At 41.7% G+C, this 25406-nt stretch overlaps 1 protein-coding gene across 1 annotated transcript in view; it reads left to right on the top strand.

Annotated features, from left to right (window-relative positions):
* The window catches only part of ELP3 (elongator acetyltransferase complex subunit 3), a 260655-nt gene that overhangs the window by 5779 nt on the left and 229470 nt on the right, over positions 1-25406 (top strand). Inside the window, exon 3 of the mRNA XM_073673871.1 lies at positions 3920-4058. Within this exon, the coding sequence (XP_073529972.1) occupies positions 3920-4058 (139 nt within the window). The remainder of the gene's footprint in view (positions 1-3919; positions 4059-25406) is intronic.

The following is a 25406-nucleotide window of genomic DNA, read 5'->3' as shown; positions in this document are numbered from 1 at the left end:
CCTGTGGAGATCTACAGAAAGACCTCAGTGGGTACAACTGTATCAAAGAAAACTATAAGTAATGCACTCAACCTCCATGGCCTGTATGCACGCTCACCACACAATCTCTATGGCCTGTATGCACGCTCACCACACAACCTCCATGACCTGTACTCACGCTCACCATGCAACCTCCATGACCTGTATGCACGCTGCCCACACAACCTCCATGGCCTGTATGCACGCTCACCACACAACCTCCATGGCCTGTATGCATGCTCACCATGCAACCTCCATGGCCTGTATGCACGCTCACCACGCAACCTCCATGGCCTGTATGCACGCTCACCACGCAACCTCCATGGCCTGTATGCACGCTCACCACACAACCTCCATGGCCTGTATGCACGCTCACCACACAACCTCCATGGCCTGTATGCACGCTCACCACACAACCTCCATGGCCTGTATGCACGCTCACCACACAACCTCCATGGCCTGTAGGCGCGCTCACCACGCAACCTCCATGGCCTGTAGGCGCGCTCACCACGCAACCTCCATGGCCTGTAGGCGCGCTCACCACGCAACCTCCATGGCCTGTAGGCGCGCTCACCACGCAACCTCCATGGCCTGTAGGCGCGCTCACCACGCAAGACTCTATTGCTGAACAAAAAGCATGTTCAAGTGCATTTAAAGTTTGTTGCTCAACAACATTTAGACAAGCCTGTAAAATACTGGGAGAATATAATCTGGTCAGATGAAACCAAAATTGAACTCTTTGGAGGCCAGAATACACACAATGTTTGGAGGCCAAAGGGCACTGCATATCACCCCAAAAACACCATGCCAACAGTGAAGTGTGAAGGTGGGAACATCATGGTGTGGGGCTGTTTTTCAGCCTACGGCACTGGCAAACTTCAATCCTGATAAAAAATCTGCTGCCATCTACCAGGATGATGAAGATGAAACGAAGGTGGACAGCAAGACAATGATCCCAAACACACAGCCAAGGAAACTCTCAATTGGTTTCAGAGAGAAAATAAAGTTGCTAGAATGGCCGAGCCGATCACCGGACCTGAATCCTAAAGAAAATATATGGAAGAAACTAAAGCTCAGAGATAATAGAAGGAGCCCACGGGACCTTCAAGATGTGAAGAGTGTGTGTGTGTGTGTGTGTGTGTGTGTGTGTGTGTGTGTTTGTGTCTGACATGCAAAAAATACAGCTTGCGACAAAACTGATGGTGATTCTGGGGCCGTATTCCTGTTGTGATAGTGCTTCTGGTGACGTATACATGTAGTGATGGTTGTTCTGGTTCTGTTTTCACGTACTTCTAATGGCTTTGATGATGTAATGATGGTTCTGGGGATGTATTCATCATCAGAACTATCATCCTTATATGAAACCAAAATCATCATCAGTAATAGATGAATTTGACACCAGACCATCATCACTAAATAAATAGATCACTCTAATCACCATCAGTACATGAATACGTCACCAGAACATCATCAGTACATGAAAACGTTACCAGAACCACCATGAGTACATGAATATGAATCCAAAATCATCATCACTGCATGAATATGTCTCCAGTACTTGACTACGAAAACAAAGCTTAGTATAGCGATCAATTGCAATGTCAGGTCCGCCACATATACATTTGTATCGCCTGAATTTTAAACTCCTAGTATGTCCATAACAATGGTAAGGAGATACTGGAAGTTGTCAGTCATCATCAGACTGTGGACCATACTGGATCCACAGTAGTGATGAGAATTAGTCAATATCACAAATAAACATTTACATACATGAACCTTATAGGTGACTTCTTCTTTGATTTGGAGTCGTTCTCTTTCTTTTCTTCTCCATCTTGTCCAGACTCCATGATTACTTTTCACATCCACAGCCGTCTCTGCAGCACATCCCCACATTGTGCCCTTAAAAAAAAACCAGTGTGATTATAATGCTCCTGAATAAAAATATCTGTGCGTACTATCTCCTAAATAAGCCTCCTATGGTATATGGCCTCCGCACTGTCTGCCATTATGAACCACAGCCTATACCCTGGCTGTCCCCTCTCTAGTTTTCCGTTACGCTCTCTATATCTCCACACTGTGCCCCCGCCATGAAAATCTCTCTCCATACTGTGCCCCCATTTCACACTGCCCCCTCCCCATATCCATACTGTGCCCCCTTCTCACACTATACCCCCCATACATTATGAAGGTCACCACAGCGTTGCATACCCCCCCCATATACAGTATGCCCACTGTAGCCCTATATACAGTAGAGGCACCACAGTCCCCTCATGAGTCAAGAGGTAGCGCCCTCGGCAGGTGCCTACTCTGCCTACACCTCATCCTGGCCCTGGATCAGTGCACGGAAGGATCCTCCTCTCTCTGGAAGTGTTCTCAGCGGTCAGTGCACTGAAGAGAGCGCAAAAAACAAAGAAGGATTCAAGTAAAAAAGTGGCCACAATTATGTGTCCTTACTATAATCCTTCTGTCATTTTCTTATACAGGTGCATCTCACTAAATTAGAATATCATCAAAAAGTTAATTTATTTCAGTTTTTCAATCCAAAAAGTGAAGCTCCTATATTCTATAGAGTCATTACACACAGAGTGATCTATTCCAAGCCACACTTGAGGCTTTTTCCTTATATCGGCTACAGTGACAGAAAAGTTATAACTTTTGTCAGGGTGCGGTGTAGTAAAAAAAAAAAAAATAGGCTTAGTATTTTAAGAGGTTAATAAACTTATTTGATTGATTCTTTAACCATTTCAGACATGTAAAGTTTTTTTTTTTTTTCTTTTCCAATCTAGTAATCCAGAATATTTGCTTCCTTTCCTCCATATTTGTTATGTCTCATTTTTAGCCAGCAGATGGCGCTTGTACCATTACATACAGTATTTTATTGCTATTTTCTATCTTTCACCAGCAGATGGCGCCTCTCATATTATACGCTTTTTATGAATTCCCCTCTTTCGCCAGCAGATGGTGCTTGTATCATTACTTTTTTTTTTTTTTCGTTATTTCCTATCTTTCACCAGCAGATGACGCCATAGTTATTGCGAATATAATATAACTTTTTTTTTTTTTTTTCCGCTTCCACCAAATTCATCTAAATTCCATTATTAAATGGCCTCAAAACCAAGTATGTTCTTCTACTTAACATCTGATATATTTTAAAACCGTATCGTCCACCATTGTTACTGAGGAAAGATAATAGTATCGATGAGCAGCCATGTAGTACGTGTTGGTGCACAGTCCTCCAGGAGCTTTTACAACTTTTCGCCCTTCTTCCCGTGACATTACATATTTCTGAATGGCGTAAAAAGTTAGGTAGGGTATAAACTTTTGGCTACCCTCTGCAGTATATCCAGCAGCACAGAGTATTTCAGGGGGAAAGCGCGCTGCGGATCACATCACATGTTTGCGCTCGTTTACTTTTTAACTTTTCGGCGATTAAATATTGACCGATCAGATGCCATATGGAGGTCCTCTCCAGGGCGAGACGTGGCGGTGATATTTTCTCTGCCCTCGCTGGCGCACGCGTGCTATTTTCTTTTCTTCTGACGCCTCCTCCGCTCTCCTCCTCTGAAACTTTTGTAAATAGCAATTTGTGCCACCTTGGGAAGTGCCGTGGTCGCCTGTATTACTGGAACAGCTGGAGCTGGGAGCCGGGCTATCAGGAGGCGCATGTTCAAAGTGCCGCGCGTTTGATGAAGGCGCAACGTCGTGCTGTGTAATTGGATTTGTGTGCAGAACGTCTCGTCGGTACTCTGTGTTTATCCCCGCAGCTACTCCGAGGCTGACGATGTGGAGTTCAGCCGTCTCAGATAATTAAAGAAAAAAAACAACAAACCTCCTCGTTTCCTGGAGGACTCGATGTGTGCCTCTCCATCCAACGCTCAATGTTTTTTTTTTTTCAATGCAGGTTGAAGACCAAAACATCCGCCAAATACGGTCTGTCCGCTCAGCCGCGGCTCGTGGACATCATCGCTGCTGTCCCTCCACAGTACCGCAAAGTCCTTGTGCCAAAGTTAAAGGCGAAGCCCATCCGTACCGCCAGTGGGGTGAGGAACTACTATAATACTGCCCCCTATGTACAAGAATATAACTACTATAATACTGCCCCCTATGTACAAGAATATAACTACTATAATACTGCTCCTATGTACAAGAATATAACTACTATAATACTGCCCCCTATGTACAAGAATATATCTACTATAATACTGCACCTGTGTACAAGAATATAACTACTATAATACTGCTCCTATGTACAAGAATATAACTACTATAATACTGCCCCCTATGTACAAGAATATAACTACTATAATACTGCTCCTATGTACAAGAATATAACTACTATAATACTGCTCCTATGTACAAGAATATAACTACTATAATACTGCTCCCCTATGTACAAGAATATAACTACTATAATACTGCCCTTATGTACAAGAATATAACTACTATAATACTGCCCTTATGTACAAGAATATAACTACTATAATACTGCCCCTATGTACAAGAATATAACTACTATAATACTGCTCCCTATGTACAAGAATATAACTACTATAATACTGCTCCCTATGTACAAGAATATAACTACTATAATACTGCTCCCTATGTACAAGAATATAACTACTATAATACTGCTCCCTATGTACAAGAATATAACTACTATAATACTGCCCCCTATGTACAAGAATATAACTACTATAATACTGCTCCTATGTACAAGAATATAACTACTATAATACTGCTCCCTATGTACAACAATATAACTACTATAATACTGCCCCCTATATATAAGAATATAACTACTATAATACTGCCCCCATGTACAAGAATATAACTACTATAATACTGCTCCCTATGTACAAGAATATAACTACTATAATACTGCTCCTATGTACAAGAATATAACTACTATAATACTGCCCCCTATGTACAAGAATATATCTACTATAATACTGCCCCCTATGTACAAGAATATAACTACTATAATACTGCTCCTATGTACAAGAATATAACTACTATAACACTGCTCCATATGTACAAGAATATAACTACTATAATACTGCTCCTATGTACAAGAACATAACTACTATAATACTACTCCCTATGTACAAGAATATAACTACTATAATACTGCTCCTATGTACAAGAACATAACTACTATAATACTACTCCCTATGTACAAGAATATAACTACTATAATACTGCTCCTATGTACAAGAATATAACTACTATAATACTGCCCCCTATGTACAAGAATATATCTACTATAATACTGCACCTGTGTACAAGAATATAACTACTATAACACTGCCCCTATGTCCAAGAATATAACTACTATAATACTGCTCCTATGTACAAGAATATAACTACTATAATACTGCCCCCTATGTACAAGAATATAACTACTATAATACTGCCCCCTATGTACAAGAATATAACTACTATAATACTGCCCCCTATGTACAAGAATATAACTACTATAATACTGCCCCCTATGTACAAGAATATAACTACTATAATACTGCCCCCTATGTACAAGAATATAACTACTATAATACTGCTCCTATGTACAAGAATATAATTACTATAATACTGCACCCTATGTACAAGAATATAACTACTATAATACTGCCCCTATGTACAAGAATATAACTACTATAATACTGCCCCCTATGTACAAGAATATAACTACTATAATACTGCACCCTATGTACAAGAATATAACTACTATAATACTGCTCCTATGTACAAGAATATAACTACTATAACACTGCCCCATATGTACAAGAATATAACTACTATAATACTGCTCCTATGTACAAGAATATAACTACTATAACACTGCCCCATATGTACAAGAATATAACTACTATAATACTGCTCCTATGTACAAGAATATAACTACTATAACACTGCCCCATATGTACAAGAATATAACTACTATAATACTGCTCCTATGTACAAGAATATAACTACTATAATACTGCACCTGTGTACAAGAATATAACTACTATAACATTGCCCCCTATGTACAAGAATATAACTACTATAATACTACCCCCTATGTACAAGAATATAACTACTATAATACTGCCCCATATGTACAAGAATATAACTACTATAATACTGCTCCTATGTACAAGAATATAACTACTATAATACTGCCCCCTATGTACAAGAATATAACTACTATAATACTGCCCCTATGTACAAGAATATAACTACTATAATACTGCCCCTATATACAAGAATATAACTACTATAATACTGCTCCTATGTGCAAGAATATAACTACTATAATACTGCTCCTATGTACAAGAATATAACTACTATAATACTGCACCTGTGTACAAGAATATAACTACTATAACACTGCCCCCTATGTACAAGAATATAACTACTATAATACTGCCCCATATGTACAAGAATATAACTACTATAATACTGCCCCATATGTACAAGAATATAACTACTATAATACTGCCCCATATGTACAAGAATATAACTACTATAATACTGCTCCTATGTACAAGAATATAACTACTATAATACTGCTCCTATGTACAAGAATATAACTACTATAATACTGCCCCCTATGTACAAGAATATAACTACTATAATACTGCCCCTATGTACAAGAATATAACTACTATAATACTGCCCCTATATACAAGAATATAACTACTATAATACTGCTCCTATGTGCAAGAATATAACTACTATAATACTGCTCCTATGTACAAGAATATAACTACTATAATACTGCTCTCTGTGTACAAGAATATAACTACTATAATACTGCCCCTATGTACAAGAATATAACTACTATAATACTGCCCCATATGTACAAGAATATAACTACTATAATACTGCTCCTATGTACAAGAATATAACTACTATAATACTGCCCCTATGTACAAGAATATAACTACTATAATACTGCCCCATATGTACAAGAATATAACTACTATAACACTGCTCCTATGTACAAGAATATAACTACTATAACACTGCCCCATATGTACAAGAATATAACTACTATAATACTGCTCCTATGTACAAGAATATAACTACTATAATACTGCCCCTATGTACAAGAATATATCTACTATAATACTGCACCTGTGTACAAGAATATAACTACTATAACAATGCCCCTATGTACAAGAATATAACTACTATAATACTGCTCCCTATGTACAAGAATATAACTACTATAATACTGCTCCCTATGTACAAGAATATAACTACTATAATACTGCCCCTATGTACAAGAATATAACTACTATAATACTGCCCCTATGTACAAGAATATAACTACTATAATACTGCCCCTATGTACAAGAATATAACTACTATAATACTGCTCCTATGTACAAGAATATAACTACTATAATACTGCCCCTATGTACAAGAGTATAACTACTATAATACTGCCCCTATGTACAAGAATATAACTACTATAATACTGCTCCTATGTACAAGAATATAACTACTATAATACTGCACCTATGTACAAGAATATAAGTACTATAATACTGCACCTATGTACAAGAATATAAGTACTATAATACTGCTCCTATGTACAAGAATATAACTACTATAATGCTGCCCCCTATGTCCAAGAATATAACTACTATAATACTGCCCCTATGTACAAGAATATATCTACTATAATACTGCACCTGTGTACAAGAATATAACTACTATAACAATGCCCCTATGTACAAGAATATAACTACTATAATACTGCCCCATATGTACAAGAATATAACTACTATAATACTGCCCCTATGTACAAGAATATAACTACTATAATACTGCCCCTATGTACAAGAATATAACTACTATAATACTGCCCCATATGTACAAGAATATAACTACTATAACACTGCTCCTATGTACAAGAATATAACTACTATAACACTGCCCCATATGTACAAGAATATAACTACTATAATACTGCACCTGTGTACAAGAATATAACTACTATAACAATGCCCCTATGTACAAGAATATAACTACTATAATACTGCCCCATATGTACAAGAATATAACTACTATAATACTGCCCCTATGTACAAGAATATAACTACTATAATACTGCCCCTATGTACAAGAATATAACTACTATAATACTGCCCCTATGTACAAGAATATAACTACTATAATACTGCCCCATATGTACAAGAATATAACTACTATAACACTGCTCCTATGTACAAGAATATAACTACTATAACAATGCCCCTATGTACAAGAATATAACTACTATAATACTGCCCCATATGTACAAGAATATAACTACTATAATACTGCCCCTATGTACAAGAATATAACTACTATAATACTGCCCCTATGTACAAGAATATAACTACTATAATACTGCCCCATATGTACAAGAATATAACTACTATAACACTGCCCCATATGTACAAGAATATAACTACTATAACACTGCTCCTATGTACAAGAATATAACTACTATAACACTGCCCCATATGTACAAGAATATAACTACTATAATACTGCTCCTATGTACAAGAATATAACTACTATAATACTGCCCCTATGTACAAGAATATATCTACTATAATACTGCACCTGTGTACAAGAATATAACTACTATAACAATGCCCCTATGTACAAGAATATAACTACTATAATACTGCTCCCTATGTACAAGAATATAACTACTATAATACTGCCCCTATGTACAAGAATATAACTACTATAATACTGCCCCTATGTACAAGAATATAACTACTATAATACTGCCCCTATGTACAAGAATATAACTACTCTAATACTGCCCCTATGTACAAGAATATAACTACTATAATACTGCCCCTATGTACAAGAATATAACTACTATAATACTGCTCCTATGTACAAGAATATAACTACTATAATACTGCCCCTATGTACAAGAATATAACTACTATAATACTGCCCCTATGTACAAGAATATAACTACTATAATACTGCTCCTATGTACAAGAATATAACTACTATAATACTGCCCCTATGTACAAGAATATAACTACTATAATACTGCTCCTATGTACAAGAATATAACTACTATAATACTGCTCCTATGTACAAGAATATAACTACTATAATACTGCTCCTATGTACGAGAATATAACTACTATAATACTGCTCCTATGTACGAGAATATAACTACTATAATACTGCCCCTATGTACGAGAATATAACTACTATAATACTGCCCCTATGTACGAGAATATAACTACTATAATACTGCCCCTATGTACGAGAATATAACTACTCTAATACTGCCCCTATGTACAAGAATATAACTACTCTAATACTGCCCCTATGTACAAGAATATAACTACTCTAATACTGCCCCTATGTACATGAATATAACTACTATAATACTGCCCCTATGTACAAGAATATATCTACTATAATACTGCCCCTATGTACAAGAATATGACTACTCTAATACTGCCCCTATGTACAAGAATATAACTACTATAATACTGCCCCTATGTACAAGAATATAACTACTATAATACTGCTCCTATGTACAAGAATATAACTACTATAATACTGCTCCTATGTACAAGAATATAACTACTATAATACTGCTCCTATGTACAAGAATATAACTACTATAATACTACTCCTATGTACAAGAATATAACTACTATAATACTGTCCCCTATGTACAAGAATATAACTACTATAATACTGCCCCTATATACAAGAATATAACTACTATAATACTGCTCCTATGTACAAGAATATAACTACTATAACACTGCCCCATATGTACAAGAATATAACTACTATAATACTGCTCCTATGTACAAGAATATAACTACTATAATACTGCTCCTATGTACAAGAATATAACTACTATAATACTGCCCCTATGTACATGAATATAACTACTATAATACTGCTCCTATGTACAAGAATATAACTACTATAATACTGCTCCTATGTACAAGAATATAACTACTATAATACTGCCCCTATGTACAAGAATATAACTACTATAATACTGCTCCTATGTACAAGAATATAACTACTATAATACTGCCCCTATGTACATGAATATAACTACTATAATACTGCCCCTATGTACAAGAATATAACTACTATAATACTGCCCCTATGTACAAGAATATAACTACTCTAATACGGCCCCTATGTACAAGAATATAACTACTCTAATACTGCCCCTATGTACAAGAATATAACTACTATAATACTGCTCCTATGTACAAGAATATAACTACTATAATACTGCCCCTATGTACAAGAATATAACTACTATAATACTGCCCCTATGTACAAGAATATAACTACTATAATACTGCTCCTATGTACAAGAATATAACTACTATAATACTGCTCCTATGTACAAGAATATAACTACTATAATACTGTCCCTATATACAAGAATATAACTACTATAATACTGCCCCTATATACAAGAATATAACTACTATAATACTGCTCCTATGTACAAGAATATAACTACTATAATACTGCTCCTATGTACAAGAATATAACTACTATAATACTGCTCCTATGTACAAGAATATAACTACTATAATACTGCTCCTATGTACAAGAATATAACTACTATAATACTGCTCCTATGTACAAGAATATAACTATAATACTGCTCCTATGTACAAGAATATAACTACTATAATACTGCTCCTATGTACAAGAATATAACTACTATAATACTGCTCCTATGTACAAGAATATAACTACTATAATACTGCTCCTATGTACAAGAATATAACTACTATAATACTGCCCCTATGTATAAGAATATAACTACTATAATACTGCTCCTATGTACAAGACTATACCTACTATAATACTGCCCCTGTGTACAAGAATATAACTACTATAACACTGCCCCTATGTACAAGAATATAACTACTATAATACTGCTCCTATGTACAAGAATATAACTACTATAATACTGCCCCCTATGTACAAGAATATAACCACTATAATAGTGCTCCTATGTACAAGAATATAACCACTATAATACTGCTCCTATATAAAAGAATATAACTACTATAATACTGCTCCTATGTACAAGAATATAACTACTATAACACTGCCCCTATGTACAAGAATATAACTACTATATAACTGCTCCTATGTACAAGAATATAACTACTATAATACTGCTCCTATATACAAGAATATGACTACTATCATACTGCTCCTATGTACAGGAATATAACTACTATAATACTGCTCCTATTTAAAGGAATATAACTACTATAATACTGCTCCTATTTACAGGAATATAACTACTATAAAACTGCTCTTACGTACAAGAATATAACCACTATAATACTGCACCCTATGTACAAGAATATAACTACTATAATACTGCTCCTATGTACAAGAATATAACTACTATAATACTACCCCCTATGTACAAGAATATAACTACTATAATACTGCTCCTATGTATAAGAATATAACTACTATAAAACTGCTCCTATGTACAGGAATATAACTACTATAATACTGCTCCTGTGTACAGGAATATAACTACTATAATACTGCTCCTATGTACTAGAATATAACTACTATAATACTGCTCCTATGTGCAAGAATATAACTACTATAATACTGCCCCTATGTACAAGAATATAACTACTATAATACTGCCCCTATGTACAAGAATATAACTACTATAATACTGCCCCTATGTACAAGAATATAACTACTATAATACTGCCCCTATGTGCAAGAATATAACTACTATAATACTGCTCCTATGTACAAGAATATAACTACTATAATACTGCCCCTATGTGCAAGAATATAACTACTATAATACTGCCCCCTATGTACAAGAATATGGCTACTATAATACTACCCCCTATGTACAAGAATATGGCTACTATAATACTACCCCCTATGTACAAGAATATGGCTACTATAATACTGCTCCTATGTACAAGAATATATCTACTATAATACTGCCCCTATATACAAGAATATAACTACTATAATACTGCCCCCTATGTACAAGAATATAACTACTATAATACTGCTCCTATATACAAGAATATAACTACTATAATACTGCTCCTATGTGCAAGAATATAACTACTGTTATGATCTGCTTAAGAGACTAAGGAAAGGCAGGAGATCTGTCCCTACAATAGAACTAAACTAGATCCCTACGATGTAACGGGGAACCTGATCCTGCGATCAGACCCGCTAAAGTCCTCGGCTAGTCTGAACGCAGACCTATAGATGTGGGGGAGGGATCCCTACAAGATCTAAGGACTGGGATTTAGTTGGACACCTCCTAGCAGAAATAGAAGCAGTCAAAGACAAACACACAACAAAAAGCGAAGAGGTCAGAGGACCTAGCAAAAACTAACAGGGAACGGCAATAGAGTTACAAGCTAGCTCAACAGTAGTAAATACAAATGAAGTCCAGCAAAGCCAGGAGGGCGGAGCCGGATTAAATAGGCAAAATGGTCATGTGACCAGCAAACTTAAAAAAAACCTAACAGGAGAGTTGTAACAGTACCCCCTCTTCTAAGAGGATCCTCCGGATCACCTAGGACCGGGCTTATCAGGAAACCTCCTGTGAAGCGCTCTGACAAGTCTGGAAGCAGAAACATCATCCGCCCTCACCCATGAGTTACCCTCAGGTCCGAAATCCTTCCAAGCGACGAGATACTGCAAACTCCCTCTATACCGTCTAGAATTTAGGATGCGGGAAATTTCATATTCCCCGTCCTCCACCACCGGAGGAACAGTGGCAGAGGCGTCACCATCCGACACATCAGCTTTTTTCAACAGAGAAACATGAAACACCGGATTAATCCTCCAGGACATAGGAACCTCCAGCCTAACAGCAGATTGGTTAACTATCTGAAGTACCTTAAAGGGCCCTACGAACTTGGGACTCAATTTTTTAGAAGGAATCCTCAATCGCAGATTCTTAGAGGACAACCAAACCATGTCACCAACAGCAAACAAAACCTCTTGCCGTTTCCTATCAAAGTACCTCTTAGATTTTTTGTTAGCCTCCTGAAGATTACCACGCACATCCGTCCAAACTCTCTCCAAATCACTGGAAAAACTCTCCTCCTCAGGCACAGCCGAAACCAATTTGGAAAATGACCCAAAAGACGGATGTCTCCCAGAACAACAAAAAAAAGGCGAACACCCAGCAGAAGAGGATGTATGGTTGTTAAGAGCAAATTCAGCAAGTGGCAGAAACTCAGACCACCCCTCTTGATTGTCTGCCACAAAACAACGCAAGAACTGCTCAACATCCTGATTCTTCCTTTCTGTCTGGCCATTAGACTCAGGATGATATCCGGATGAAAACGACAAATGGACTCCCAACCTGTCACAAAAGGCACGCCAAAAACGAGCCACGAACTGAGGTCCCCTATCAGAAACAATGTCAGTAGGAACACCATGTAGTCTGACAATCTCCTTGACAAAGGCCTTAGCGAGTGTCTTAGCGCAGGGCAGTTTGATGAAGGGAACCAAGTGACACATCTTGCTAAAACGGTCCACGACCACCCAGATGACCGTGAAACCCTCAGAGGGAGGAAGGTCAGTAATAAAGTCCATAGCCAGATGTGTCCAAGGTGCACTAGGAACCTCCAGAGGGCAAAGCAACCCTGCAGCATGAGCATGCGAAGACTTGGATCTAGCGCACACAATACATTGGCGCACCCACTTAATGACTTCCTTCTGCCATCCAGGCCACCAAAAACTGCGCCCCACAAGTCTCTTGGTCTCAGAGATTCCGGGATGACCTGCCAACCGAGACTCATGACACTCAACAAACAAATCTCTCCTAAAGGTCTCAGGCACAAACAACCTCCCATGGGGAGTGTTAGATGGGGCATTCTCCTGAGCTTTAAGAATCTCATCCTCCAAAACGGAGTCCAAAGCAGCTATCACAACACCTTCTTGTAAAATGCTCTCCTCTTCCTCCTCAACACCGACCATGGGAGAAAAGCTGCGAGACAAAGCATCCGCTTTAACATTCTTGGTACCCGGGATGTAAGTAACGGAAAAATTAAACCGCGAGAAAAAAAGTGCCCACCTAGCCTGATGGGCATTCAAGCGCTTGGCAGCATCAAGATAGATCAGATTTTTATGATCAGTGAAAACCTGAATGGGAAATTCCACACCTTCCAAGAGATGACGCCAGTGTTCAAATGCGAGTTTAATAGCCAATAATTCCCGATTACCAATATCGTAATTAAGTTCAGTCTCAGAAAATTTTTTTGAAAAAAAGGCACAGGGATGTACTCCATCCCCGTTATCCTGAGACAATACTGCGCCAACCCCCACAGAGGAAGCATCAACCTCAACCAAAAACGGCTTAGTCACATCAGGCTGCATAAGGATGGGAGCAGAGGTGAACCTCTCCTTGAGATACACAAAAGCTTCAATGGCCTCAGAAGACCACTGAACCGCATCAGCACCTTTCCTGGTGAGATCGGTCAGCGGTTTGACAATAATAGAAAAATTTTTATGAATTTTCTGTAATAATTGGCGAAACCCAAAAACCTCTGTATCGATTTCAAACCAATAGGCCTAGGCCATTCCTGCACAGCCTGAACCTTCACCGGGTCCATCTCAAAACCTTCACTGGAGATAATGTAGCCCAAAAAACTAATTCTCTGTACAGCGAACTCACATTTCTCCAGCTTAGCAAAAAGCGAATTGTCCATTAATAACTGTAATACCTCACGCACGCTCCGCCAATGAGACTCCAGATCCGGCGAATAAATCAAAATGTCATCCAAATACACAACCACATTTTTGCCGATCAAAGGTCTAAGGATGTCATTAACACTAGGACTACTGGACTCGTGACCCCGCCTAGAACTACTGAAAGGAGTCATTTTGACTCCTTGCTTGTTTTCGTTTATTTTTAGAGTTTCATTTGTGGTTATTTATTAATAATTATATTTTTTGTAATGTATTATTATTGTGAGATCCAACAGTAATGCTTTTGATTGTTTTTTTTCTGCTTTTCTTATTTTTGTACAGAAAATAACAATAATTATAATAGACGTTTTTCAAACATTTTTTTTTTATTCAAGTGCACACATATAAACAACAACTGAAGAACAAAAAGCAGAGAAAATGTAGGTGGAGGAGCATAAAAATGAAAATATGGCGCAGAATTCACCTTCTAAACATTTGGTGTTTCGCATTTTAGGCATTGCCTTTGATTTATGGCAGTACATTGCCCACACAGAGACTTACCACAAGTCTTACAATTTCCGACAGATCTATTTTTCTTGCACTTTTCTTTGATCTGGCAAAATTTTGTTTGAACCATCACTTCTGAGCATGTAGAAACTTGGGACGTGGAACCCTTTTCCCTATCTGTGACATAAGGACCACTCAACTCTCTCACAAGCGTTTACAAAAATGCCTTGCGTGACATTTTTTGGTGGGTAATCTCCTTGAATATTATCCATGCATTTATACCCGCAAAGTCTAAGGCATTTTCAAATGCATGAACAGACCATCTCCTTGTGCATGTTCGTGTGGTATATTTTCGTGCCATCTGATCCACTACATCTACTCCATATTTTGTTTCATTGTAAAACTTTACCGTTTCTGGAGTTTTTTTAGCGGAATCAGACGCAACAACAACATCTGGATGGACGGAACTCAAAATGACAACATTTTTGTTGGGCTTTCCTTGATATACTGTAAGTGTAAAATTGTCTTCATTTCTAAACACTTTAGTGTTGTACAATAGTGTTGAGCCACCCCCGTAGTGTTCGAGTTCGGTTCGTCGAACACCCGTGTGTTCGCCGAACTGTTCGTCGAACACCTTCGAACACCGTTAAAACCAATGGCAGGCAAACAAAAACACATAGAAACACATAGAAAACACCTTCAAAGGTGTCCAAAAGCTGACAAACTGCTCAGAAGACACAACTAACACATGGAAAAGTGACAAGTACATATAGTCATGCGAAAAGAAAAGAGGTGGAGGAGTAAAAGGAGGGGGAGACACAGATATAGGCATGTCATGCCCTTCTAAAATCCAAAAAGTGAGAAGCCGACACGGCCAGTCCGCTCCTGCCCGTGCCACCTCCGTGTCGCCGGGTTTGTGCCAGAGCCGTGGTGAACCCTGACGGCCAGCCCCCCTCTCCCAATACTGGTGCCTGTCCGCTGGTGGGTCGAGCGAGCCCCCCTGTGGTGGAGGCAGCTCTAAGCTTTTTAATTTAAATTGTCCCTCTAATTTGAATGAATACACTTTAAATCCATTTACAAGGATCTATTGGAGGGCAAGTCTCATGCCAGCAGCCGCGGTAATTCCAGCTCCAGTAGCGTCCACTAAAGCTGCTGCAGTTAAAAAGCTTTTATAAGGATCGAGCTCGGCTGTCCACCGCAAGGCATCCTACTGCCAGTCCCAGCCCCTATGCCTTGGGGTGCCTCCTGATGCTCTTCACTAAGTATCCCATGGTCCCGAAGCATTTCCTTTGAAAAAATTAAGTGTCTAAACTACAGGTGGTGCAGCTTGCTTAACAGCCGGGATAATCCGCTGACTAGCAGACACTGCTACTAGGCACAAAGTATTTCCTGGGCTAGATGCAGTTAAAAATTTGTAAGTAGATACTCTCGTTGGATGCTGAGAAAGCATTCCATAGAGTCTCCTGGCACGCCATATATGATTCTCTTAAAAAGCTTGGGGTAGGGGTCTAGGGGACCCTTTTATAGCCAAAATCACGGCCCTGTATCGCAATACGTCACCTAGGCTGAAGATAAATGGAACTGTAGCACCCTGAGGGCTCGGTTGCTACAGACGTATTGCACCTCACCCAGAGGTGTGATATCTCACTCTCAGGTAAGGTTGGAGTGTGGATCAGGACCCGACACCTGCATGCATTACACCACATTGCCGTGGGGCAGGGCGACCAATATGCCCCTGAGATGGGCACGACAGTCCCTGTCCCTGGCTGGAGTGGGGGGAGGGAACACTGAGGAAGGGGAACCCTGTAGTGCAGGAGCAGGGAGGAAGCAGTTCCTGGGTGCATTGAGAAGGGAGTATAAAAGGTGGGCACCATCTTAGTTCAGTGCAGAGAAGTCTGAGCAGAAGTGGCAGGAAGCAGGGGCTCTGCATGAGCTCTGCTCCGGAGGCGGGCCTAGTAACAGAGGCCCAGGCCTGCAAGAGGGAGAAGGAAGGAAGAGGAGCGGAGAAGGCTCCAGGAACGAGGAATGAAGGGATCCCAGGGGTGCGGACGGGCGAGTCGCCACCGCACGCCCGAATCCACCTGCGTGGAGGGGTCAGGCCAAAGGGGGAGACCGGTCCCCGAACTAGTGGAGGCAGGAAACGACCCTCAGCTAGAAACCGGAGGCTCTGACATTTTATGTGGCGCAGCCCCTCGCTACACCCGCTAGGAAGGCACCACATAGGGTCAGGGAAACTGGCGCCAAGTTTACCAAGAGGAGGCCCGAGGCAGCCGGACAGAAGTGTTGGTAAGAAAGGCCAGACAAAGGACACACAAAGGGGGTCCTGTGAAGTGCTCCAAAGTTATCTGGGAGTTGTCTGAGCCCCTCACCTGGTGAGCACAGTACGACGTGGGCACCCGTTACCTGCAGACGTGGTCTGGATAATAAGAACTGTGAGTAAAGGCCCTGAACTGCATCACTGACTCCGTGTCGTTACTGCTGCTGCCCTGCACCATCACCCCCATCCTCCGCATACACTGCCCTGAGGCTATACTCCTCCCGTGGGGAGTTATGCTACGCTCTGCTGCACCCACAACACCAGCCTCAGCGGTCTGCCCTGTAGCGGCGGTTCACTCTGACCGCAATCCACGGGTGGTGTAGTCGGACATTTAAACATCAAAACCACATAAATAGTTCCGCCACTGGTTTGACCGCCCTGAGCCACGGAACCGGGTCGCCGCCACGAAGACTACAACCACCAGCATCCACTAAAAAGGGTCCGGCTCCGGGTGTCCCAAGGCCCAGGGGGTGCATCAGAACATTTTCATCACCTTTCACAATCACCAATGGGACAAGGCAGGGATGTCCTCTGTCCCCTCTCTTATACATCCTAGTGACGGAGCACCTGCTCTCATCAATTCGCCATAACCCCAATATTAGGTGGATTGAGGTGGGAGGCACCGAGTACAAGTGCTCTCTATTTGCTGATGATGTCCTAGTATATATCACTCAATCACATATATCCATCCCTGCTGTTATGGCTGAAATAGATCACTTTGTTACATGGTAAAATTTTAAAATCACTGCAGCGAAGTCTGAGGCCCTCGATGTCTCCCTCCCCAAATCCATATAGGATTCCATCCAGTCCAACTTTCCCTTTGCCTGGCCCTCACAGGGTATCAAATACTTAGGAATTCCTATTCATAGAGACCTCTCCCATCTATGTTATCTTAATTTTGGGCCCTTTATTGAACAACTCCATACAGACCACGGTTGGCAAGTTAGAACTGTAAGATTCAGTACGTGAACCACTGGTGTTTTGTGGAAAAGCACATGTACACGGTGTTCCAAATTATTATGCAATAAGTGTTTAGGAGTGATAAGGGAAGAATTTTTTTGTTTGTCAGTTAAACTCATTGATGGTGATGTGTGTCAGGGCTCTTTATATCACTGTAAGCAATTGCAGACACCTGTGCTAATTAGTTTGGCAGGTGTGTCCAATGAAAGGCAAGACTACTTAAGAAGGCTCTCTCACATTATTAAGCAGCCTACATTTTCTGCCAAAATGGGAAAGAAAAAGGATGTGTCGGCTGCTGAGAAGCAACAAATTGTGGAGTGTTTAGGTCAAGGCATGACTACAATCAACATTGTGCGATGATCAGGATGAAGTGTCTTGGCAATCAAGAAGTATGTAGCTGATTCACAGTACACACGTGTGCGTGCTGATAAGGGCAAATTGAGGACTCTTTCCTACAGGCAATTACGTCAGGTTGAAAGAGCAGCGGCAAAAAAGCCTTGTCATAGCAGCAGACAAGTTTTTGAAGCTGCTTGTGCCTCCAACGTCCCCCGAACAAGATGCAGGGTCCTTCAGAGGTTTGCAGCTGTGCATGCGCCATCCTGTCGACCTCCTCTATCCACTTCACACAAGCAGAAACGGCTCCAGTGGGCCAAACATTACATGAAGACTGATTTCAAAACTGTTTTGTTCACGGATGAGTGCCGTGCAGCGCTCGATGGTCCAGATGGATGGAGTGGAGGATGGCTGGTTGATGGACACCCCACGCAAACACGGCTACAGCGCCAACAAGGAGGAGGTGGAGTAATGTTTTGGGCTGGAATCATGGGGAGAGAGATTGTCGGCCCCTTTAGGATCCCTGAAGGCGCTAAAGATGAACTCCATAATGTATGTGGATTTTCTCAAACAGCACTTCCTGCCATGGTTCAAGAAGAAGAACCGTGTATTTCACAGCAAGATCATTTTTCTGCATGATAATGCACCATCTCATGCTGCACATAAAACATCTGCATCTCTGGCTGATATGGGCATAAAAGGGGACAAACTTATGGTGTGACCCCCATGCTCCCCTGACCTCTACCCCATTCAGAACCTTTGGAGCATCATTAAAAGGAGTGTCTATGATGGCGGGAGGCAGTTCACATCTAAGCAACAGCTCTGGGAGGGTATTCTGTCCTCATGCAAAACAATTGAAGCAGAAACCATCCAAAACCTGAAAAATTCAATGGACGAGAGAGTTCAGAAGCTCCTTTCGAACAAGGGGTCCTATGTGAAAATGTAACATCACCTAGAATAAAGTTTTGAGTTGAAAACTGTTTGATTTCAGTTTCTAACAACCTGCTAATGCTTATAATTTCAAAAATGACCATTTTTTTGGTCTTTATTAAAATGAAAAGGTTGATCGAAAAGTTTGGGGGATCTAAGAGTGTGGCAACCCAGTAGTCATGATTACTTCGAATTCTGACAATATGAGGGTCATGCTGCAGGTAGTGCAGCAAGAAGGCACTTATGTGTCTTGCGCATCTCGGAGCCCCAAAATTATTTTCCGGGCTAGATGCAGCTAAAAATTATTTTTAATTTTAAATCTGGTGAAGCTTATTATAGATGGCCTAATAGGATCAGTGCTGCACACTGCTACAAAGCCCAAATTATTTTCCAGTCAAGATACAGATAAACATGATTAGTAATTTGAAAGCTTAAAACGGTTGGTAGGGTGATTTTAACCAATCATCAAGCTTTTACTCTCCCCAGGATGACACAGGGGTAGAAAAGTCGTTTCGGATCCATGATTTGTTCATCTTTATGAACGTGAGTCTGTCTACATTATCAGTGGAGAGCCGCGTGCGCTTATCTGTCAGCACACCACCAGCAGCGCTGAACACACGTTCAGACAGAACGCTGGCTGCGGGGCATGACAAGATCTCCAAGGCGTAAGTGGCGAGCTCCGGCCATTTATCCAGATTGGAAGCCCAAAAAGAGCAAGGGTCCAGTGACACAGTCGTGGCTTCAATGTTTACTTGGAGATACTCCTGTACCATCGTCTCTAGGCGTTGACTATGTGTCAGACTTCTTGTCTCCTGTGGCCTTGCAAAGGATGGGCTAAAAAAGTGGTGAAATGATTCCGCAAAATTGATGTTACCAGCAGATACTGTGGTTCTGTTACGGTTTGAGTGCTGAACACTTGACGGTCCCACGGTTGGCAAGTTGGAACTGTGAGATTCACTACGTGCACCACTGGTATTTTGTGGAAAAGCACATGTAAGATTCTGCAACAGTCTCTGCTGATACTCCTGCATGCGTGCATCCCTTTCTATGGCAGGAATAATTTCTGCAAATTTACTTTTGTACCGGGGATCTAACAGTGTGGCAACCCAGTAGTCAGGATTATTTCTAATTCTCACAATTCGAGGGTCATGTTGCAGGTAGTGCAGCAAGAAGGCACTCATGTGTGTTGCGCATCCAGGAGCACCAAGTCCCTGTTGTGTTGGTGGCGAGGTAACAATCATGCTTCCTTCCTCTGTCCTCTCCCCCCAACCTCGCACAACAGAAATGTGATCAAGGTCTCCCTCATCTGATGAGTCTTCCATCAGTTCGTCCTCCACTTCTTCCTGGGCTCCTGCACCTTCCTCACTAGTTTGGCTGCTACCATGCGCCCTGGTAAAACCATCTCCCCCACCCTCACATGCCTGCCGCCTTGGTGCTGCCGACCGTCTGGACCTTGCAGATGTTAGCCCTTCCGCATACAACTCCTCCTCCTCTACTTCCTCCACCTCCTCTTGTGCCACCACCTGACTCCGAATTCTGTTTAACATGTGCTCCAGCATGTAAATCACCGGAATAGTCATGCTGATAATGGCATCGTCAGCACTAAACATCTTCGTCGCCATTTCAAAACTGTGCAGAAGGGTGCATAGGTCCCTGATCTGAGACCACTCCTCCAGCGTGATTTGCCCCACCTCTGAATCTCGTTGGCCCAGGCTATACGTCAGAACGTATTGCACCAGGGCTTGTCGGTGCTGCCACAGTCGCTGCAACATGTGCAGAGTTGAATTCCACCGGGTAGGCACATCGCATTTTAGCCGGTGAAGTGGCAGGCCCAACGACTTTTGTAGAGATGTAAGTCGCTGAGCTGCGGGATGCGAACGGCGGAAGTGAGCACACAGCGACCGTGCCCTCTGCAGAAGGCCATCTAGTCTGGGATAGTGGGCTAAAAATTGCTGGACAACCAGGTTCAACACGTGAGCCATACAAGGCACGTGTGTGACATTGCCCCGGCGAAGGGCCGCACCCAGGTTTGCAGCATTGTCGCACACGGCCTTCCCTGGTTTCAGGTCCAGTGGAGACAACCATTCATGAAATTGGTTCTCCAGAGCTGACCACAACTCCTCAGCTGTGTGACTCACATTTCCCAGACATTTCAATGTAAAAACCGCCTGATGACGTTGAGCCCTACTGCCAGCATAGTAAGGAGGTGTGCAGGATCCCTTCTGCGCAGTTAGAAAGCTTGTGGCATGACCAGACAGGCTTTGGGTGCAGGTGGAAGACCGAGAGGAGGTTGAGGAGGCAGAAGCAGTGGAGGAACTTTGACATAAAGAGGATTGACGCACAACTCGTGGGGACGGCAAGACTTGGACAGCAGCCCCTTGTCCTGCTGTCACCATAGTTACCCAGTGCCCAGTCAGCGACATGTAACGCCCCTGTCCATGCCTACTCGTCCAAGTGTCTGTGGTGAAATGCACCCTGTCACACACAGAGTTTCTCAAAGAAGCGGTGATGTTGTGTGCGACATGCTGGTGGAGCGCAGGCACACCTTTCTTTGAGAAGTAGTGCCGACTGGGCATCTGGTACTGGGGCACTGCGACGGACATAAGGTCTCGAAAATCCTCTGTGTCCACCAGGCGGAAAGGCAGCATTTCTGTAGCCAAGAGCTTGCAGATGGTGAAATTCAGCCTCTTAGCTTTCTCATGGCTAGGAGGAAATGGTCTTTTACTTGTCCACATCTGAGGGACCGAGGGCTGGCTATTGTGCTTAGACGGGGTTGATAAGGGTGTCCCCGGCAAACTGCCGGTCTGTGAGGAAGATGCAGGCGGACATGTTAGGTTGCCTTGATCCAAAGGTGGTGCTATCGATGTCGGACAGCGCTCAAGACCAGCTGGTGTTACCACCTCCAAAGAAAATGATGACCTGCCAATCACGCTGGCTGTTGCGGGTAAAGAGGTGGCAGGTCTGCGCCCCAAAACAGGTGTGACTGCTGTCCCCCCAGTCACAGAGGATGAAGAGGCCGCGGATGCACAAGATATGGCAGACGGTGGTTGGCCCGGCCGGCTAGGCCGCATTGTAGCACACTGAGCTTCCCACTGCAACTTATGCTTCATGTCCATGTGCCGGTTCATGCATGAAGTACTCAAACTATGTATTTTTTGGCCTCTACTTAACACGAGTTGGGTCATCTTTATCGATCTGAAAAAATGCCCAGGCTATGCAAGGCTTAGCACCCATGCGACCTGAAGAGCCACCACGACTTGTGGTGAGAGGCAGAGTTGTGTTTGAGGATGCAGTTGTTGACGTGCTTCCAGTACTACGTCTCTGTCCAGGAAGGCGCAACCTGACCTCGTCGTCACTAGCATCTTCCTCCACCTCCTCTGCTGACCTCATCTCTTGGCTGACTGTGGGTTGACAGTAAGTGGGATCTCCGACCTCATCATCATCACCCTGTGCGTTATCACACCCGTCGTCCTCAGAGCCAACCTGTTCCTGCCCTGACAAAAAACTAAAGTTGTCGCTCCAATCAGGTATTTGAGTCTTATCATCGTCTTCCTCATTGTCTCCACCAACAGGAGTTACAGTTTGGGAATGAGGGTCTACATTATGGTCAGAACCTTCTGCGTCTGGTCCTGGATCCGACTCAAAGATTCTGGGCATCAGTGCAGATCATTTCCTCGTCTGGATTCACAGAAGCGCTGGAGTCGACCTCTGATTCCCAGGCTATAGTATGAGTAAACAGCTCTGCAGACTCAACCATCTGTTCTACCTCATACTCAGACGGGCAGCTGGAGATTTGGGAGCTGTGAGGAAGCAAGTGCGATTGGGGTGACACCTTTGAGGACTGGAGTATTTGTGATGTTGAAGTTGATGTGGAGGAGAGCCCACTTAAAGGAGCACTTGATATCCGTTGAAGCACCTGCTGTTTTTGTGCCTCATCTGGAATTTGTAGCGATTGGCGTTGCCGTAAGAAAGGGATCTTATCACATTGTCCGCTAAAAGAAGTAGACATTTTAGTTTGGCTGGAAGATGGTCTTTCTTCTGCACCTACCCCATGGACACAACCTTTTTTCCCCTTCCCAACACGCCTATTCCCCTTTCCACCAGCAGCAGGCCTTTTTCCACTCATTTTGGTGGTTAACTAATTCACAACTCTGGAGTTGTTTGCACAAAAAAACAATGGATGGTAACCGAGCAGAGCTGAGTGGCCAAACTGTGGTATTAGGCCAAAACTATTGGCTGGGTTAGATGCAGAAAAAAATTATTTTTAATTAGCAACCTGATGGAGGTCAGTATAGATGGACTAATAGACCAAGTCCCACACACTGCTAGAAGCCGAAATATTTTTTCAGAGCTAGATGCAGAAAAAAATTATTTTTAATTTGCAACCTGATGGAGGTCAGTATAGATGGACTAATAGACCAAGTCCCACACACTGCTAGAAGCCCAAATATTTTTTCAGAGCTAGATGCAGAAAAAAATTATATTCAGTTTGCAACCTGATGGAGGTCAGTATAGATGGACTAATAGAATGATGCTATGCCCAAAAGATTTTACTTCACTAGGTGCAGTAAAAAAATTGGTATTCTATACACAGGTGGTATATCTTGCAACACAGATAGGCTACTCCACTGACTAACACACTCTGCAATAGGCCAAAAAGGATTAGCTTTGCTAGATTCAGCCAAATGCTGTGAAAAAAACTTGCACAGCACTGGCACAGACCTGCCTGGCAAAAACTGATAGGAACTGATGTAACCTAGTCCTGAAAAGGACTGCAATTACAATTAGTCTTTACTCCCACAACCTATCTATTTAAGAGCACAGACCTGCCTGATAAAAGTCGTAGGAAATGCTGTAACCTAGTCCTTAAAAGGACTGCAATCACAACTATTCCCTACTCCCAAGCTATCTGTAGATTTGTGCGAAAATTGGCTTGAAATTAACAAGGTATAGCGCACACAGCAACAGCGGTGCCGTCTAACACGCAGCTGCAGCAGTGAGAAAATGGTGGTGACGGGGAAAATGGCTTGGTCTTATAGGGCAAGGACATGTGACATACCCTGCCAATGACACATGCCCTTGCTTGTGTGAAAAAAAGCAGTTCGCTCCGTGTGTGCGCTGCTGATAGGCTGACAGATTGCACCTCCCCACTGCAAATGCGGGAAAGAGAAAAAAAAATGGAGATCTTCATTATTTATGCAGAGATCCATCCCCTGTCCCTCCCCCCGCCCCGCTGTACACTCAAACTGCGTATTAACATTAATTTTCATCATTACTGAGAAAAAATCCAGTTATGATTTTGGTGCACGAACAGTTATCGAACATAACCTCGAACAGCCGAATTTTTCTCAAATTGTTCGTGTTCGCCGACCGGCTCGAACACCGCCCAAAACAGCTCGAATTTGAGATTGGCGAACAGTTCGAGTAGAACAACGCTCATCTCTATTGTACAATTCCTCTTTCATGGATTTTATTTCTTTAGGCACTTCTCGCCTTATCTTGTTCAGTGTTCCCACGATGGTTGTTCCTTTGCTTTTTAGCTGTTTAGCTAATTTTACTGAAGTAAAATAATTATCGGTTGTAACATTGCGACTAGTGTTGAGCATTCCGATACTGAAATATCGGG

The sequence above is a fragment of the Phyllobates terribilis genome, unplaced genomic scaffold (assembly GCF_046119375.1).
Source record: "Phyllobates terribilis strain yellow unplaced genomic scaffold, ASM4611937v1 Scaffold_3__8_contigs__length_932513732, whole genome shotgun sequence".
NCBI classification, from domain to species: Eukaryota; Metazoa; Chordata; class Amphibia; order Anura; family Dendrobatidae; genus Phyllobates; species Phyllobates terribilis.
This window is presented reverse-complemented; position numbering and strand designations above follow the sequence as displayed.